Source organism: Eurypyga helias, unplaced genomic scaffold (assembly GCF_000690775.1).
Source record: "Eurypyga helias isolate BGI_N326 unplaced genomic scaffold, ASM69077v1 scaffold9246, whole genome shotgun sequence".
In the NCBI taxonomy this organism is placed as follows: Eukaryota; Metazoa; Chordata; class Aves; order Eurypygiformes; family Eurypygidae; genus Eurypyga; species Eurypyga helias.
This window is the reverse complement of record NW_010256009.1, coordinates 19,838-38,185: the sequence shown is the minus strand read 5'-3', so window position 1 is coordinate 38,185 and position 18,348 is coordinate 19,838. Positions and strand designations below refer to the sequence as shown.

The 18,348-nt window shown below is 42.1% G+C and overlaps 1 protein-coding gene across 1 annotated transcript in view; it reads left to right on the top strand.

The window, feature by feature from the left end:
* GTF3C1 (general transcription factor IIIC, polypeptide 1, alpha 220kDa) overlaps positions 1-18,348 on the top strand; it is a gene marked incomplete at its 5' end in the record, with an annotated part of 41,920 nt that overhangs the window by 4,193 nt on the left and 19,379 nt on the right. Inside the window, 14 exons of the mRNA XM_010153511.1 lie at positions 2,762-2,920; positions 3,553-3,668; positions 5,253-5,577; positions 7,045-7,256; positions 9,180-9,316; positions 10,394-10,547; positions 11,966-12,069; positions 12,304-12,485; positions 12,843-13,118; positions 13,352-13,497; positions 13,911-14,008; positions 15,557-15,653; positions 16,430-16,607; positions 17,681-17,816. Coding sequence (XP_010151813.1) covers positions 2,762-2,920; positions 3,553-3,668; positions 5,253-5,577; positions 7,045-7,256; positions 9,180-9,316; positions 10,394-10,547; positions 11,966-12,069; positions 12,304-12,485; positions 12,843-13,118; positions 13,352-13,497; positions 13,911-14,008; positions 15,557-15,653; positions 16,430-16,607; positions 17,681-17,816 — 2,320 coding nt within the window. The remainder of the gene's footprint in view (positions 1-2,761; positions 2,921-3,552; positions 3,669-5,252; positions 5,578-7,044; positions 7,257-9,179; positions 9,317-10,393; positions 10,548-11,965; positions 12,070-12,303; positions 12,486-12,842; positions 13,119-13,351; positions 13,498-13,910; positions 14,009-15,556; positions 15,654-16,429; positions 16,608-17,680; positions 17,817-18,348) is intronic.

The window sequence follows — 18,348 nt, the reverse complement described above, 5'->3', positions numbered from 1 at the left end:
TTGTATTGTGAACGAAGAGAAGCAACGGCCAGAAGTAGGTACAGCATCTAGTACGGTTCAGAGAGGATTCTTCCACATGATGCTGAATAAATAAGAGAGCGATTGAATGACTTCATTTGTCATAGAGGTCCATTTCCTTCCCCTGAGAATATCAGAGGGAGTTTGACACGGGAGAATTTATTTAAGTTCACAGTTTCATGCAGGCCATGGGGATCCTCAAAAATATTCTAGAATAGATCAGTAGAAAATAACATATATGTAGGAAAAATTACCATCAAATTCTTACAAAATATGTAGTGTACATAGTTGATACATTTCTGGTTTAAGCAAGTGTCTCAACATACAGTGGCCTGTACGACAGGGACACCTTTAGTCACACCGTTTAGCACTGACATTGACAAACACCTAGATTCCCTCTTTCAGTAGTATTGCAGCAGGTTATATTTGTTTATACTTCCTCATACTCACTTCAGGTTCAGAGAGCTTATAATGATCTGAAGATATTTGCAAATAAACCCCAAAACACTAGCTAGTATTCCTAAAAGATAGAGTTTATAATCAGTAGCAAACACATCTAACTTCCAATTAAAGTGTTAAAGACAAGAAAATACAAGTCCATTTATAAATTTAGTGGCCACCCACAAGGCAGTAGGGTTTCCATATTTTGTCGTAGTTTGGCACAATGGCAGCTGCATTTTCTACTTAAGTTTGTCATGAAAAATGTCACCGGGTGAATCTTTCATTTGAACGATAATTCCATCTTACAGACGTAAATGCTGAAAATCCACAAAAATGCCTTAAAAACAGTAGGTATTAAACTAGGATGCATTAATAATACCTGATTTTTATCACAGATCAAGTTAGTTTAATCTCTGGAGTTATACAGGAAAGCATATAGAAATATGTGGGACACGCTGAGGATGAAGCCAGAGCATCTGCTGTGGGAAGCTCATTATTGGGCAGGAGGAGCTAAAGTAAAAGGAATTGTGTTCTTGGGCTTTTTTTGGCTGGCTTGGGGATTTTTTTTCCTAAATAACTGCTTCAAGTGAAAATTCATAGGCAGTAGAAATACCGAGGGTGTGATAACAGTACCTCTAGCCCTACCAAAATGTCAGTGCTTAATTACTATCCTGAGCAATATCTTAGGATACTGGTTAGGATTCAGATTGAGGAAAAATCACAAAATCATCTGACCTGGAGCTCAGTCACATGATTCAGTTACTATGGATTAACTTCATGTCAGCTAGGCCTGGTCATGGATATACATTAGATAAAACTCATCAGCTGAAACCTTAATGATTTCAGCTAAAGCTTTAACCTGGCGTTTTTTACCGCGGGGCTGTACCAGGAGTAGAGATGGCTGTACATGTTCCCACCCACTGCTGCAGGGTGAATTGTCTGCCTGCGCAGCGATGCTGAATCACTGCAACTCAATAAGCTGGCAGTGTACGGTAACCTAGGTCTAGCTTACCACTGGCTTCTTAAATTGTTCCACAGGAGCTGGGTGACACTGATGATGGGTCATCCTTCTGTCAGAGGGCAGGATGGCTACAGCCCTCCTGAAGTCATCTGTTCCCACTCTGTTATGAGACCCCAGAAGAGTAAAGTGGGTGGAGAGTTACTACAGCACAGCCAGGGCACAGGAACATGTTAGGGTGTGGAATTCAATCGCGTATGAGATTCTTGTGGCTGGTGGGCAGCAGTGTGTCCTGTTGGTGGATACAACCACCTTAGATTTTTGTGTCTCCGTTCTCATTGCATGTAATTATAGTACACTATGGTGTTAACAAACCTAGCCACTCCCTGGGTGCAGAGAATAGGTGAGGACCTTGGCCAAGAAGCCTGGCAGCTCAGCTACTCATACATAGCTGCTCATAAAGCTTCTCTAATATAACTGATGCCATGTGTTGTGGGATCAGCAGACAAAGGCTGAGAAGAACATCTTTTCAAAGTGACCTTGGACCTGTGCAGCATAACTATACATTTTAGTTATGCAGTAAGAGCTTACTGGGTAGCGGAGGACTCTTCTATTCGATCCTTTTCTTCAGGATGGTTAGTTGCTTGGTGTGTGCTTCCTCCAACATGCATGCATACAAATACAGACAAAGGCGCTAGGACAGATGATAAGCTGACAGTTGTTTTAGGTCCTGGGATTTTTAAATATTGGAAACAGGCAGCAGCACTGGATAGGGCCCACTAACTGGTATCCACTTTGATCGCTTGCTGAGGAGAGGCAATCCTGTGTTAAAGGAACAGTTTTGCAGCCAGGTAGCTTATTGGATGAGTTCTGTATCTCCTAATGTATGGTTTTCTTTCATTATGTGACTTGCATTTATAGAAAGCGAAAAATGCGTTGAGTCTGTAGAAAATAAGTGAGTAATCTCACAGTCAGATGTTTGTTCTGAAGATGTAATGCAGTAGATCAGCACTTAATCCTTTCATTGATTTATTTGTGCTTTTGAAATTTCTCCTGTTATTACAGTGTTTTCTGTTCTGCTTAGAAATCATTGTATCATGCAGTCCTAGTGTCGACACAGACGGGAAGGCCGTCGCCTCAAAAATGCAGCTAGTCAGTATTTTGACAGATTCGTATACAGGGAAAAGCTGTTGCAGACCTTGCCTGGAAACAGGCATCTGTCTTGGGTCCTTTGTTCCCCATTTGACTTCTACTTCTTTGTGCTGCTGAAAGAAATAAAATCGTTGAAACGTGCACACACCCCTGCATTTTGTTAAGAGTCGTTACTGACATTCATGTTCACAGGCACTGATGTAATGGTCCGTTGCCTTAAATTACTAAAGGAATTCCGGAAGAAAATGGAAGATTATCATGATGATGACGAAGAAGAAATCATCACAAAAGCTGTTCAGCCTGTGAATATTGTTTGTGAAAAGGATATGCTCACCCAGGCTTATGAGCTAAGTAGGTGATGTATTAAGACATGCTCAAGACTTTTCCCATTGCCTTCTTACTCCTTCTGTGTGTAAAAGCAAGCTATATATGGGGGTTAAGTTCTTGCTTTTTATGTATGAGAAAATGTCAATTTTTCATGGAAAAGATGAAAATCTTTATGTTCAGATTAGACTGGAGCTATAGGTGCTGCCACCTGTTAACCCTCCCTGGAAGCTTATCAACTGTTCAATACCACCCGAATAAACCAGCACTGTAGAAACAGGATGTTGTGATGGGATGAGAAAAGGTGATGAAGAAAACAGTTCCTTTTCTATTTCTTTTATGATGAAGAAATTAATATCTAACTGCAGAAAGCTGTCAGGGGAAAATTCACCCTTGCTTTTTGTCTGAAGCAGTCTCCTTCAAAGCTCATTCTGCTGGGGCACTGCTTCACGTAAAATTGTGGTTTATAACAGCGTTTGACTGTATATTGTATATGTCTGTGTGAAAATGCCTTTAGTCATTAGTGGGGAATGTTAAATTTTGTATTCTGGCATGTAGCGTCCTTCAGAGAAAGTATGAATGTATGTACAAATATGTGTACGTATAATTTGGTCAGATTATTTCCCTGAGACATTTTCTGGTTTTCCTTTCTGAAACAGTTGAAAGTAGGGGAACCAAAGGTATTTCTCAGGCAGAAATTCGCTTGGCTATGAATGTGGGGAAGCTAGAAGCAAGGATGCTCTGTCGCCTTCTGGAGAGGTACAAAGTTGTCAAGGTAAGGTTAAAATAATGTAGACACTGACTGAAACTGGAGATACTGTTGTGGTTACTGTGATAATGTTATAACGTTGTTAACCTCAAACAGTAGGAACAGCAGTGATTCGAGAATTGACAGTGAGAGCGTCCTGGTAAGATTGAAAAGAGTGTGACTTCAGTTGAGGAAAAGGTAGACAAGACAAATATTGAAAAAGTATTAAGATTTTAATGTACTGTAATCTGAGGAGGAGGCTTAGTTCTTCGAAAGCAACGTATCTGCTCTGCTAGCATACCTCTTTATTGTTTCCTGCTTAACTGCCTTCACGTTAACTCTCTGACTTAGCTGGTTAGCTCGCTGACCCAGAAGTCTAAGTATTTGACACTGGTTTGTGACTGGGTGCTTAAGTAATAAACGTCATGGGGAAAAATGCACATGGCCCCATACTTTCTGTGTGTGTTGAGCACGCGTGCCGGTGATCCATGCCAGCTGGCAGGATTCTGCCAGACGCGGCTTCACAGCGTTCCAGAGAAACACTGTTCCCCAGCACTGTGACACAGGTCTGCCCTCCAAAAAGAGGTGGGGCAGAGAAACTGGCCTCAACGACTTACCCAAGTCCTTCACTGAAATCAGTGGTAACTCAGGTGACCTGGGGGCTGGCGCTTTATGGAGATGAACATAAATGTCTCTCAAGTCAAGAGAGCAACTTTGCTTAATTTTTCACTATAAGACCACTTCTGTTTTGCAAGATCCTCTGCTGAAGGATCTTGTTGCGGACTCTCTGTACATTTAAAATCATTAATCTACTTGCCTTTTCAAAATACCGATAAATTCTGGAAAAAAAAGCAGTTAACTTTTGTAGAGGTTATGATCACTAAACTCCTTATTTCCAGACATTTCAGGGTTGTTTTTTTTTTTTCATTTCAACAAGACAAAGAAATTCAGCTGTCATTTCTCCCATGCACCCACCTGCCCCTTTTAACAAAGGCAGGATAATTGCCATCTTCCCCCAGTGGAGAATTTTTTTTTTACTAAGATCTTTTTCATTTGGTAAAAACTTCTGTAGGATTAAAAAGAGACAAACTGTATAAACCATTGGATTGTCTAAACATGCTTGTTCCTAACTCAGCTGTGAAGATAAAATCTTCCCTTACTGATACGCTAAGCCTTAGAGTTTCTGCATAGTTGAAAATATCTGTTGTAGTGGACAGGGCAGCAGCAGTTCCACTTTAAGTCTCATTCATTCTGGTAACTTTGCATTGCAGTTATTTGACAGTTTGGGGTTTTTTTTTTCCTGAAAATAAATTATTTCCCGTCTGAACACATACAGTTTGTTCTTCCTTAGAGTTTGCTACACCCCATATGCTGTAGCGTTTCATTTTCATATATGGGTAATACAGATTGATTTATTTTTTAGGCATGGTATTTCTTTGGATTTCTGTGTGTTAAGGTTCGTCAACATTTTTGTTATTTAGGAAAAAAAAGAAGGAGAATAACATGGTAATTTTTGATGTGAGGGGAGAACAGTTCTATTTTCCCACTGTTGGTGCTGGAGAAGACTGCAAGAATGGAGGTGGAAAAATAACATTCCAACTATTTCCTTAGGGTTTCATGGAGGATGAAGGTCGACAAAGGACGACAAAGTATATTTCATACATTTTTGCAGAGGAGAGTGATTTAAACCGTCAGTTCGAGAGAGAAAAGGCGAGGAGTGAGCAGTTAGCTACGGTTACTTTAGCTCTAGTGCCAGAAGATTCCCCACCTGCGGAATCTGTGTCTCCTGGAGAAGATGATGCTTTGGTCTCAGAGTCTGACAATGAAGAAGAAGGGAAAGATGTCAAGAAGAGAGCAAAAGGTCAGAAGGCCAGCTCTGATTCTCTGTTGAAATTAAGTTTCCAAGATGATACCCACCAGTCAACGCCAGCTAAAGGTAGATCATGATTCTGAAATTTGGAGAGAACTCTGCATTTTTCTTAAGGATCCTTTTATTAAAGAAAAAAATAATACACTATTAGCTTCCTTTAAGGTTTTTGGTCATATATTTGTTTTTTCAGTTACTTGATTATTTCCATGCTTTTTTGATGTTCTCTTTCCCCCAAAATTGTTATGTTCTGGAGATTCTCAGGGCTGGAAGTGTGCTCTGATGCCTGTGTGCCAGATAGTGTTTCTGGTTACCACAAATCACTGAGAAGATAATCTGCTTCTCCTTACCGCTGTGTCATTTCTCTGTCATGGGCTCTGTTTTTCAGAATACCTTACTGCTCAGGCTGTGCCCATCAGAGAGCACCATCTTGGTCTAGAGCTTTAGTTTTTTTAACTCCTTGAAGACTTCAGAAGGAATTTGAACACACTTTGTATTTCTTGAAATACTTTTATTTCTTCCTCACTGAGGAAAAAGGTGGGCTGTGCCTCATTAAAATGCATAATTTCATTCCTTTGGATGTGTAAATGTCATCTTAGGTGGGGCACATAGCACAGGAGCTGGCAGACTGGCCAGTTCACTTAATTTTTAATTGTAACATATAAAAATTCTTCCCCTTTTAGCAGTGGGGTTTTTCAGTTGGAAATGTCTGGTACTGAGCCTTAGAGTCTGTGCAAAATGTTTTTGTTCATGTACTGATGCTAACCTTCAAGTGGGATGAGTATACTTAGAGTAATGCTGATTTGTCAAAGACCGGGTAAGGTGTTAACGAGCTGCTGTCAAGCAGCAATAGGCTTGGGATGACTTGACCCACAGCCTTACTTACCTAAGTATATTGTAACAAAAATATCTCCTGAAGCTATTTGCTTTTCTTTAGTTATTTGGAACATCTTAATGTGAAAGCTACCAGCCTTTGGGGGATATATTTTAAAGAGGATATGGTGCCTTATATTCTAATTTTATTTATTTTCACTACTTGAATGTTCCTACAACTTCTCTGATAAACTCTAAGGGAAGAGAGAGGACAGATCTCCATTTCTTATGTTGATTATCTTTGGAGTAATCCTAGATCCTTGTTCTCATTCTCCTTTGACTGAGAAAAGTCAGATTTCTGGCAGAAGTTAAGAAACTTTGTGACAGAAACTCTCCTTTCTTCAGACCGCAGTTTCTGGATAAGCTAATCTGGCCCTTCTTGATCTTCTAAGTCTGCCTATGAAGAGGTTTCTGCATGGACAGAATTATTTGATGATGGGGAGTTCACTTTTTTTAAAACTTTACTTTTGGAGGCTGAATGCAGTCATTCATGATCAAACCACTGCTTCCAGCAGGGTAGAAGAATATGTGAAAAATGTAGCGGAATGCTTTTAAGTAGTTACCTGGGTGGATGGGGGAAGGCCTTTTGTGAGGAGAGAATCTGAACATTTACAGGAAGCTCTGCGAGCAGAACAATTACAAGGCTGTTTGCTCTTAAACCAGGCTCGAAGCCAACAGCTGCGAAGTCTCCAGGGAAGAAGGTGCCTTCCCCTCAAATTCTTGAAGAGCCCGATGAGCTCCCAGACAGCGTTTCAGGGGACAGTTCTACTTTGGAAACTCTAAAGCAGGAGTCCAGTCTTTCCACCTGTACTCATTCAGCTGATGAAGATGGGGATGTGGCTGTGGTGGAGGAGGTCAGACTTGAAGACCCTAAGGTAACATCCCATGTCTTAATATTTTCTTGTTGGTATAGCTGTCTAAGTGAAGTTACGTACTTTTACAGCAAGACTTTAAGTTATATTTTTTGTATTCATTTATGAGTTTGTTTTGGTTTTTAAAATTTAATTTCGAAGTACATTCATATTTTGGCTGTGTTGTAGTTTTTTGTGGTTTAACCCCAGCCGCTTGCTTATTCCCCCCCTGGTGGGATGGGTGAGCAAATCAGAAGAGTAAAAGTGAGAAAACTCATGGATTGAGATAAAGACAGTTTAATAGGTAAAGCAAAAGTGGTGCATGCGAACGAAGCAAACCAAGGAATTCAGTCTCCCATGGGCAGACAGGTGTTCAGCCATCCCCAGGAAAGCAGGGTTCCATCACATGTCACGGTTACTTGGGAAGACAAATGCCATCACTCTAAATGTCCCCTCACATTCCTCCTTCTTCCCCAAACTTTACATGCTGAGCATGATGCCATATGGGATGGGATATCCTTTGGCTCAGTTGGGGTCGGCTGTCCTACCTATGTCGCCTCCCAGCTTCTTGTGCACCCCCAGCCCACTCGCTGGTGGAGGGGAGTGAGACACAACAAAGGCCTTGACTCTGTGTAAGCACTGCTCAGCAGTGACGAGAACATCCCTGTGTTATCAAAGCTGTTTTCAGCACACATCCAAAACACAGCCCCATAGTGACTAATGTGGAGAAAATTAACTCCATCTCAGCCAAACCCAGCACAGTCTTCACCCCTTATTTCATACTGTTTACTTCATGCTCAGGTCTGGCACTATCCTATATATTCTCATTACCCCGCCCCTGCCTTTCCATCCTTACATATAATACCCAGATGTTACTCACTTAGTCTGTATACCACTCCTATAAAATGTCTCTTAAATGTCCATGTATGTTCACAAATGTCCATTGAGTTCATGTAGTCCATGACCTTGGACTCCTCCCCAGGCTGCAGGGGGGTCTCTGCTCCCCTGTGACCCTCTGTGGCTGCAGGGCACAGCCCTCCTCACCATGGGCTGCACCATGGGCTGCTGAAGAATCTCTGCTCCGGTGCTTGGAACACCTCCTCCTCCTCCTTCCCCACTGACCTGAGGGTCTGCGGAGTTGTTGCTCTCACATATTCTCACTCCTCTCCAGCTGCAGTTGCGCAGTTTTCCCCCCCTTCTAACTATGTTATTCCCAGAGGCGCTGCCGCTGTCACTGGTGGTCTCAGCCATGGCCAGCGGCAGGTCCCTCTTGGAGCCAGCTGGCATTGGCTCTGTCGTACAAGGGGGAGGCTTCCCACAGCTTCTCACAGAGGCCACCCCTGTAGCCCCCTGCTACCAACACCTTGCCACGCAAACCCGATGTGTAGTTCAAAGTGAGAATTATTCCAGGAGGTGGGAAGGTAGAGTCCAAAATACAGTTCTGGGTTACTTCCCTGGTGTTCTCCAAATTCCCTGTGTTTACCTAATGTCTGTCTGTGCACATAAGTGCAGCCTGTCGTGTGGTCTGTCTGCTCTCAACCAGGATGGACAGCTGGGTTCCGACATGGAAGTTGTGTACCCTCACTGCTGCAGGGCTGAGCCTGGGACAAGAAGCCTTTCTGAGAGACAGGCTGTGTTGGCTTGGACTCGGCACGGTGTTAAGGCAGTTACCAGCTTTCTAGGCCAAAACTCAAACCCAAATGTCTCAGAATATGGGATTGGTGTAGTGCATAAATCTCTGCATCTAACTGCATGGTAATCTTAGATTCTGCCTTGGTTCCATGCCTGTGAAGGGCTGATAAAAGATAATCCCCATCTGACTTGTTTGTTAAAATTAAATGCATCAAACCTCTGAATTCCTTGGACTGTGTGAGGAACCAACATTAAGCTGAAGACATTGAATAGTTCATGTAAAATTTTTATTTTGTCCATACTGTGCACTAGAAGACGTGTGGCCAAAAGAAGGAAAAGCGTTCCAAAGCTACAGCAGTGGAGAGATCCCATGAAACGTACAGGCTGCTGAAGCGCCGAAACCTCATTGTGGAAGCTGTGCGAAACCTCCGGCTGATTGAAAGCTTGTTCACGTGAGTGTCTGAAAACCGTGCGGGGGGCCTGGTGTGTCGTGCTAGTAAAAGTACTCCTTGTGCCTGCTGTAGGAATTTAGTAAGAAATCATAGCCTTATTCTGGTTTGAGAATTTTGAAATCTTCTGTTACTTGTTTCAGCTGCAATATTGTAAAATTTGAGCCTCATCTCCTGGCACCAGCCTCATCACTGATTCATGTAGTCACATCCAAGTGCAGGCTTAGAAGATATTTCAGGTCTCTGCTGTCCCCTTCAGTGCTGCCAGCAGGTAGCTCACAGGTTCCCCCAACACTGGTGAAAGTTCTGCCCCTCCCCAGTCTCTGCCAAGGAAATTTGCTGGTGTTGTCACTCCAGTTGTGTTAGCTACCAGGGTGTGGTTGTCTTTTGGAAAAGTTGAAGTCCATGTGTACATTCACTCCTCATTCCCTGAATGAGGAATTTCATTCCCTCATTCCTCGAATATCATTCCCTTCCGTATCTTTTTTCAGGGTTGACTCTAGGATTTAGAGAGTCAGAAGTAGGGCCTGGGGAATTTGGGAAGAAATGCATGAAAACAGGCAGGAGGAGAGGAGGGAGTGAGCGTGCTCCTGCAGACTGCTGCAAGGGAAGAAGTGAGCAGGCTTCAAGTGATGGGATATGTGTGTCTGTATCATAAATGCACGTGTAGTTTCTGAGCTCTGAACGCAGCTAAGTAAACTCTGCCCCAAGCTGAGCTGAGCTCACAAGTGGAAATATAAACTGCGTATGTTTAGACACCATTTAACAAAACTGTAGGATTTCCTGACCTTAGGGAGGCTGGATTCATAATTGCACTATAGCCATACGCAGAGAAATCGGGCATTGAGAATTTGCTGTCGTCAGAACAGCAGTCCTCATCTCAAAAGGAGAAGCGTGATTGCAAAGAAAATACAGCTGAAACTTAAAGCTGAGTTACCAGTTCTACAGCAAAAGGGAAAAGTGAGACAGAATTGCTAGAAGTAGGGAAATACCCATTCACCCCACATCCTCTGACAAACTGCCTAAGCAGTTTGGAGCATTGCTGGGCTTAAAATGCAAGGTATATTTTGCATCTTTTAGGCTTCAGAAAATGGTCATGGATCAAGAGAAGCAAGAAGGTGTCTCCACTAAATGCTGCAAAAAGTCTATTGTACGACTGGTACAGAAGCTTGCACGAGAAGGACTCCTCCGACTCTATCGTACTACAGTCATTCAGGATGGCATTAGTAAAAAGGTGACTGCACAGACCCTGGCAGCAGAAGCAGCTTTGCTCACAACCTTCTGATTTACCAAAATATTTTGGGCCTTTTTATTGAAGTACATGGATGACATCACTTCTTGTAGCAGAACCCACAGCCAAGCTCCCAGCAGCTGCATGTCCCAAACTAAGCTGCTGTGAAAACCAGTTTAGTGCTTTCAGTTATTGTGCCACAGAGAATTGTGAGACCAAGGAATAGTCCAGAGATCAAAGTCCCGAGTTTCTGCTCCTTATCTGTTACGCAATTCATGGTTCTCTCCCTGCCCTATCAGGCTGCAACACAATTCTATTTAATCCCCTTTTGAAAGCCAAGAGTATGTGAGAAATCATAAGTTAGCTTCTGAGCTGAAATTTATAGAACGTGATTTTTTTTTTTTTGGTAACAAATCCACTGTTATTGAGGTTTATGGGAGTAAAATGTCTGTACTTGTAAAGCTGAGACTTGTCACTGTTACTCTAGTATGAAATGTTCATAACCGGGGAGAGAATCTATTGAAAATCACCTGCTGCACAATCACTGTAGCAAAAATCTTCCTAATCTGAACTGCGTGTGTACTATCAGCAACAGTACATATTAGTTTGGTCTTACGAGCTATGGCTTTTTATTTATCCCTTTCAGCCTAATATTTGCAAGTTGAAGCATTTGTTCCACAAATACTTCAGATTTTAAACTAAAAAACTGAGGTTTATAGAAATGACATTATCTGTTTATTGGTACAGAGACCGTACCTTCTGGGCTCCTGCTTAATACAAACTAGCAATGGGAGTTTTGATCCCAAAGTGTTAATTTTCTGTGAATTATTAAACGTCAACATAAGGATATTGACTGGTTGGAGCGAGTCCAGAGGAGGCCACAAAGATGCTCAGAGGGCTGGAGCCCCTCTGCTATGATGAAAGGCTGAGAGAGTTGGGCTTGTTCAGCCTGGAGAAGAGGAGGCTCCGGGGACACCTTATTGCAGCTTCCCAGACCTGAAGGGGGGGGACTTTTTACAAGGGTATGTAGTGACAGGACAAGGGGTAACGGGTTTAAATCGAAAGCAGGGAAATTTAGATTGGATATCAGGAAGAAATTCTTCCCGGAGAGGGTGGTGAGGCACTGGGACAGGTTGCCCAGAGAAGCTGTGGATGCCCCATCCCTGGAAGTGTTCAAGGCCAGGCTGGATGTGGCTTTGAGCAACCTGGTCTAGTGGAAGGTGTCCCTGCCCATGGCAGGGGGGTTGGAACTAGATGATCTTTAAGATCTCTTCCAACACAAACCATTCCGTGATTCATAGGATTTATCCAATTTGGCTGCTGTTAATTAACTCTCTGTTAATATCTGGTAATTTATGCAGGTGGTTAGGAGCCAATATCTCCATAAATACTTTTTGTTTGTTTTCTGCTGCTCCGAACAGGTAGAGTTTGTGGTTCATCCTTCGGTGAGTCCTAATGATCCCCTTGTAAAAAGTGCCATTGAGCAGGTGCGTTTCCGAATCTCCAACTCGAGCACAGCAAACAGGCAAGTTGCCCTGATCGCTTGGGTGGCTGGTGGGGAGCTTGGCTTATCTAGTACGTGCACAAATACGCAGAGGAGATGAACACAAAGTAAGCGAAAGAAAAGGAAAAAATCTCTGCTTTAGAACAGAGAAGTGGAAGCACAGAGGTGAAGCAAGATGCTGAATGTCTCCTGAAGTTGGGAGAGAAGAGTTGAACTCTCTAATTTTTACCAAAGTGCTGTGTGGTTTTAATACAGGATTAAAGTTCCCCAGACACCAACATCCCAGGACCATGCTGAGGAAGAAAACCTGGGGCAAGAGGCAGTTCCTGATTCAGGAGAAACACAAGAAAGCTCTTGTAAAGCTGATAATAATCGGGCAAGAAAAACAGATGAAAAAATGGGCATAACACAGCTAAAAAACTATCATCCTGTAACAGGTACAGCTGGTTTTTTCTGTCATTTTTCACTTTCCCATTTATTATGAATAATCACTTTCAGATGTTGGGCTCTCCTAAGATACAAGTGGGGTTCTTTTCTACTTTTGTATCAGAAAAGTTGGGTTTACGTTAAAGCAATCTCACTGTGCAATGACTTCTTAGCCCCTTGGTTTTTTGCAACTGTATTTGCATTCATTGCTATATCTTTACTACTTGTAACTTTATATTTGTAACTTGTATTTCCTTTTAATTGTCTATTTTTCCTTCCGGTTTTCTTCACATCTGTTTTGCAGAGAGCTATTTCTCCTGGCCTAATCCTCCTTTTATTTCTGTTTGGTACTTAATCTTCCCTCCCAGTTCCAGGACTTGGGCGTTCTCTCGGCTTTCTTCCCAAAATGCCCCGTTTAAGAATGGTCCACATGTTCCTGTGGTACTTAATTTATGGACACCCTTTAAATGGAACACAGCAAAAAGGAGGTAGCAATGGTGAGAAAAAAGGCAGCAAACAAGGGCTGGATGTGAACACAGCTGTACTTGAACCGCAGGCAGATGGGACCTTAGAAATTATGACAACTGTGGTGAATCCTGAAATCCCTGCCCAGGAGACCGAAGTAGATTTGTCTAATCAAACAGGTAAGAAGTGGCACATCCTGACTTTAGTATGGTACAACACTGAAAAAAGGTAAAACCCTACTTCAAAAAAGACTGAAAATCGGTGGTTTAGATCATTTTCAGGTCATTGTAGATTTTCAGATTTCCAAACCATGAATTGCTACCCGTGTTCTGCTCAAACACTCACAGTCAAACTGTTGGTATAACTATCAGGTTTGTCTTGTCTGAATCTAAGCCGATCTTCCTGTTCCTAGTGTATGTGGATGATGTGTCCTGGATGCGCTTCGTCCCTCCTCTCCCAGTTCATCGAGAGTTTGGATTTGGATGGGCTCTCGTTAGTGACATTCTTCTCTGCTTGCCTCTCTCGCTCTTTGTTCAGATAGTGCAAGTCAGCTACAAGGTACAGTGCTGTTTTGTTTCGCATTTCTTCTACTTTAAATCTGATATCAGCTGTACCCGTGAACAGTAGCAAATACCCTCTTAGTCTGTTTTAACAAAACCAGCCATCAGAATCGATATTGCGGTTCTCGATAGTCTTCTACAGAAAAGTTAATTGCTTTTACAGCCACACTGAAAAAAAAGCCATATAGCCCTGTAATACTGCAAATTCCTAAACTAATGTTTTGCAAAGAGCTTTTTATAATCCTACTGAATCTTCTGCCTCATTGATTAACAAGAATAATGTTTAAGCATTTTACAAAAGCAGTGACGTCTGCTTAGAAAATATTTCAGTAGACAGTTCTGGCAGCAAAGCCTGATACTTTGAAGGATAATTGTATTTTGCATTTTCATTAACTTTTAAAATGATTCTAGGTGGATGGTCTAGAAGATTTTTTAAACGATCCACTAAAAAAGCACACTCTGATCAGATCCCTTCCAAGGTCAGTCCGGCAGCAGCTTCTGTACAAAAGGTAAGTAGCAGAGTGAAAGTAAATGGCTCTAGGGAGGAAACAACAGTGGCTGACTGTGTTCTCCGTTATTTCCTGTTTGTGTCAAAGAGAACTTTGTTATTTAAGACGAGGATCATCAATCTTCTAAAGGATAGTGTGCCAAATTGTATTTTTTTCTCTCAAATTGAAGGTAATAAGAAACTAATAAACAGTATCCATGCATGCTGTCAGGCAGTGTTTGAGAGCTGGGAGGTTCTGTCCTTCACAACTCATCAGCAGGGTGTTACTTCTGTATACAACACACTCCTGACTGCTGCTAAATCCAGAATTTAGTAGTCTCTATGTTCCTGTCCTTCATAAATCTTGCAAAAGTTGCCTCATTTCCCAGTCCTCCTGCCTCTCGTACCCACCGTTCAGTCTGTACTCGTGCTCCGTGCCATGTCTGCCATGGCTTGCCATTCCTCATCTAGGAGATTTTAAAATTGAGGTTGGACTGAGGAGAGGAGGGTAAAGCAACCTCAAAGGGAAGTGATTTGAATATCTGGAGTCAACAGCACCATGTTAGCTTCCCCAGAAAGCCACGGCTAACGGCATGGATTTGGATGGTTGGAGGCTGCAAGCCTGTCATTGGCGAGCGAATAGTGCTAGACAGCATCTCAGCTCAGGGTTGCAGTTCCTAATCTGTTACTTTCCTAAACCTCGGTAACAAGGAAGCAGGATTTATGGTATTTTCCAAAATCCACAGGCTCCATCTGGTAGGTTTATGCGAAACAATCTGACACATAACCATGTTGTCTCTTTTCCTCCCATTCACTGAAACTTCTAACTCAGCCAAATTTACTTCAGTATCTCTGGGCTTGACAAATGATCTTTCAGAGCCCTAGAGAAATACAGTTCCCATTTAACTGCACAGAAAAACTTGGAACTTGGTGAAGTTGAATGTGGGCAAAGCTAGTTTTTGACTAACTCTCTCAGAAGCTAGATCTTGCAGAAGTTCCCTGCAACTTCCCAGAATTTTGCCATATTAGGTATACAACACAGGAAATGCTGCGCTTTTTGCTCTGCCAAAGCTATAAGCAACTGAAAACAGATCCTTGGAGCAGTAATTCTAAACAGCCTTAGCCACAAGGATCATTGCCCAGTTCTTTATACGAACACATGGGAAAGCCTTCAGGCTGCATGTAGCGCTAATGTTTCTTGCTCACGTCTTCTTTTCATAACGTGAAATTGCCTGCAGATCTGCTGGTGTTCTGACCTTGTTGAATTCGTTTTTACATACGGTATTTCTGGGTAATTTTGTTCTTTGCTAGCAAACTTGTAGTCCGTATTTGGCTAAAACACTGTGTTTGTGATGTGAGGAAAGGAAATGTAGAGCTTTGTGATATTATATGTTTTCCATAGACTTAAAATTCAAATAAAAATACCACTTCAGAAATTCCGAAACTTGGTATTTCAAAAAAGCAGTGGTTTCCTGAAACTTCACGTTGCTGCATGAAAATGACAGGTATTCTGCTATCATTTTCACTGTTTTCATGAGCACTAATTGTAATGCTCCTCATATTGCTGCAGGAGGTACATCTTTTCCGTGGTAGAAAACCTTCAAAGATTATGTTATATGGGACTGATACAGTTTGGCCCAACAGAGAAGTTTCAAGACAAAGACCAGGTAATTTTTTTTTAACAGCCATTATTCTTCATATATTTTGTCCAATGAAACAAATGCAAGATTTGAGGTTTGTAACTACCTTAAATAGTTAAGTAAAATCCTGGTGTTTCAGATGTTCATGCATAACTCCAGATCCAAGTGATATATTGCAAGTTGTGCAGATAATTTTTACCTCTTTCTCTGGAAAGACACCACTCAGGTGTAATGCTGAACACTGCACGCAGTAAGGATCTGGGAGGTTCCAGACTGGCAGCACTTTATGAAAAATGAGTATGCCACATTCTTTCCCATCAAGGTGTGAGGCACTGGATGTCTGACACAGAATAAAGTCACCAATCAGAGTAAAATAATGACATTTGTATGCATCTTTCCTTATAAACAGAGAGCACGTGCAAAGGAGAAAGCGGTCCTGACATACACGTTATGAGGATAAGAAAGATAATTGGGCTCCAAACCACATCTATTCAGATCCTGAATGAGAGCTTGTGTGAAATAGCTGCTCTCTGTGGAAACTTGGAATATCCTGTGCACAAGAGGGATAGAAACGGTTCTAGATCTAGAAACTAAATTTCTGGATTGCTGGCAAGGGATGTTAAGGGAATACAGTGCAATAGGATGGGGATGGGTGTGTCTTCTGTCAGAGAACTGGCTCAAAACAGAAAAAGCTGAGAAAATGCTAAACAGTCCTAAACCAGATTAAGTTGTGTGTCCTGTAGATTAGGCAATTTCAATGTTTTTTTTTTCCCTACCAGCCTGAAATACACTGTATTTGACAGGTCTTTGTGTATATGAAGAGAAATGCTGTGATTGTTGATACCACTATCTGTGACCCCCACTATAACTTGGCTCAAAGTAGCCGCCCATTCGAGAGACGCCTGTATGTTCTCAATACCATGCAGGATGTGGAAAACTTCTGGTTTGATTTGCAGTGTGTCTGCCTTAACACACCGTTGGGTATGGTATAATCGTACGTTCTTTTACCCCAATTCCTCCTCCTTTCCTAAAACTTGAGGCAGGCTCTGTTTTGTCACTCCCAACGTTGCGTTCTCTTGTCCGGTCGGCTTGTGCGTGAACAAAGCTAGAATTTCTGTCCCTAGAGTTCTACAAAGTTGAGATCCGCTTGAAATTTTCAGAGCAGTGTTAAAGGAAAAGCATTGCTGTCCTGTTAGAAGTATCAAATTTTATCATAGCCCTGTAAGATTTTAATCCAGCTGTGAAAAAGCCTTTCTGAAAACAGTTACTAGAATACTCCTGCCGTAGCTGTCTTAATGGTTTGAACAGAGGGGCCTTTTCCTCAGATAAATGTTGCTAAACCTTCTGAAAGATACCTTGAGGTAGAGGAGAAGGGGAAGTTAAGGGAGTTTATGCACCCCAGGGTTGTTTGAGTTTATTTTTGTGTTTGGTCGTCTTACATTTTTAAATAGAATGTACAGCTGCAACAAGTATATGTTACCAAAGAAAAATAAAACTTGGAGGTAAGAGTTTTCTCCTAAAACCTTAGACAAGGCTATTCTGTATTTCTGTAATTTAGGCAGGCAGGTAAACTGATCTGTTTGTAATTTTGTTTTACTTCTGCGCTGAAGCAGTGATGCGCAACAGGCTCCTTACGCGTTTGTCAAATAGTAGCTTGTCTGTTGTTGCTGCAGCTTTTGCAGGTTAGTCAGACCATGGTTGCTCTAAGCCCCCAAAATATGGGAATGACGGTTGTCTCACGAGTTTGCATCTTTACGGAAGCTTTGTATCCAAGTTAAGTATTTTCCATGTTGAGTCTTGAGGGCTTCATTGCTCTGTGCTGGATTTAAATTTATCTTGAGCCTCTGGATCAGATACCTGCCTGAGATCCAGACCTAGATAGGCTGGTGTAACTGGAACACCATCAGCCTCCGTGAGCAGGTAGCACGTTTTATGGAAAAGCAGTAAAGATGTTGATACTGTTTGGGAGTGCAGTTTGCCGTAGCAGGGTGGGTTGAAAATGGGTGGAAGTCTTAACTTCCCATGCTGATAGTCAAAACCATTTGTATGTCTAGGAGTTGTGCGCTGTCCTCGGTCAAAGAGAAGTAATCTTCAAGGAGAGGAGACTGCACTAGATGTGGAAATGGAACAAGAGTCAGCAGTGGATAAACACAATCTGGAACGGAAGTGTGCAATGTTGGAATATACCACGTATGTCGTCTCCATCCATGCTTTGACGCTTGACTAGAGCGGGCAAAAAGACCTGCTCTGCTGTTGAGGATGTTAATAGCAAAAGCAGTTAGGACTCTAGCACTTCTGTTGGGGTTGGGGGGGGTTTCTCGGTAATTCAGAGGCTATTGGATTAAAAAGACGTGTATTATATAGCATGTTTACAAGTAACTTGCCTACCAAGCAGGTGTTTACGCAGTATGGGTGTATACTGCTGACATCTGGAAGTGATCTCTGGAGCACTTTGTCTGTCTAATCACCAGAACACTCGAGAGGACTGTACACTCACAGCCTGCGACAGCCGTGCAGGGTGCTGGGTACTCTCGGGAGGTTGGGGTTTGTCAATGTGCTCTTCTGGTTTAATCAGCAGCCTGTTTAAAAGTATTTTCATTTCGTTCAGTGTTAAGGTAGGTACATCAAGTTATCTTAAAAAAAAAATCATGGAGTTGGGGAAACCTAATTCCACTGATTCTGATAGAAAAAAGTACAGCTCAGTCCACTCAGCTTTCACATG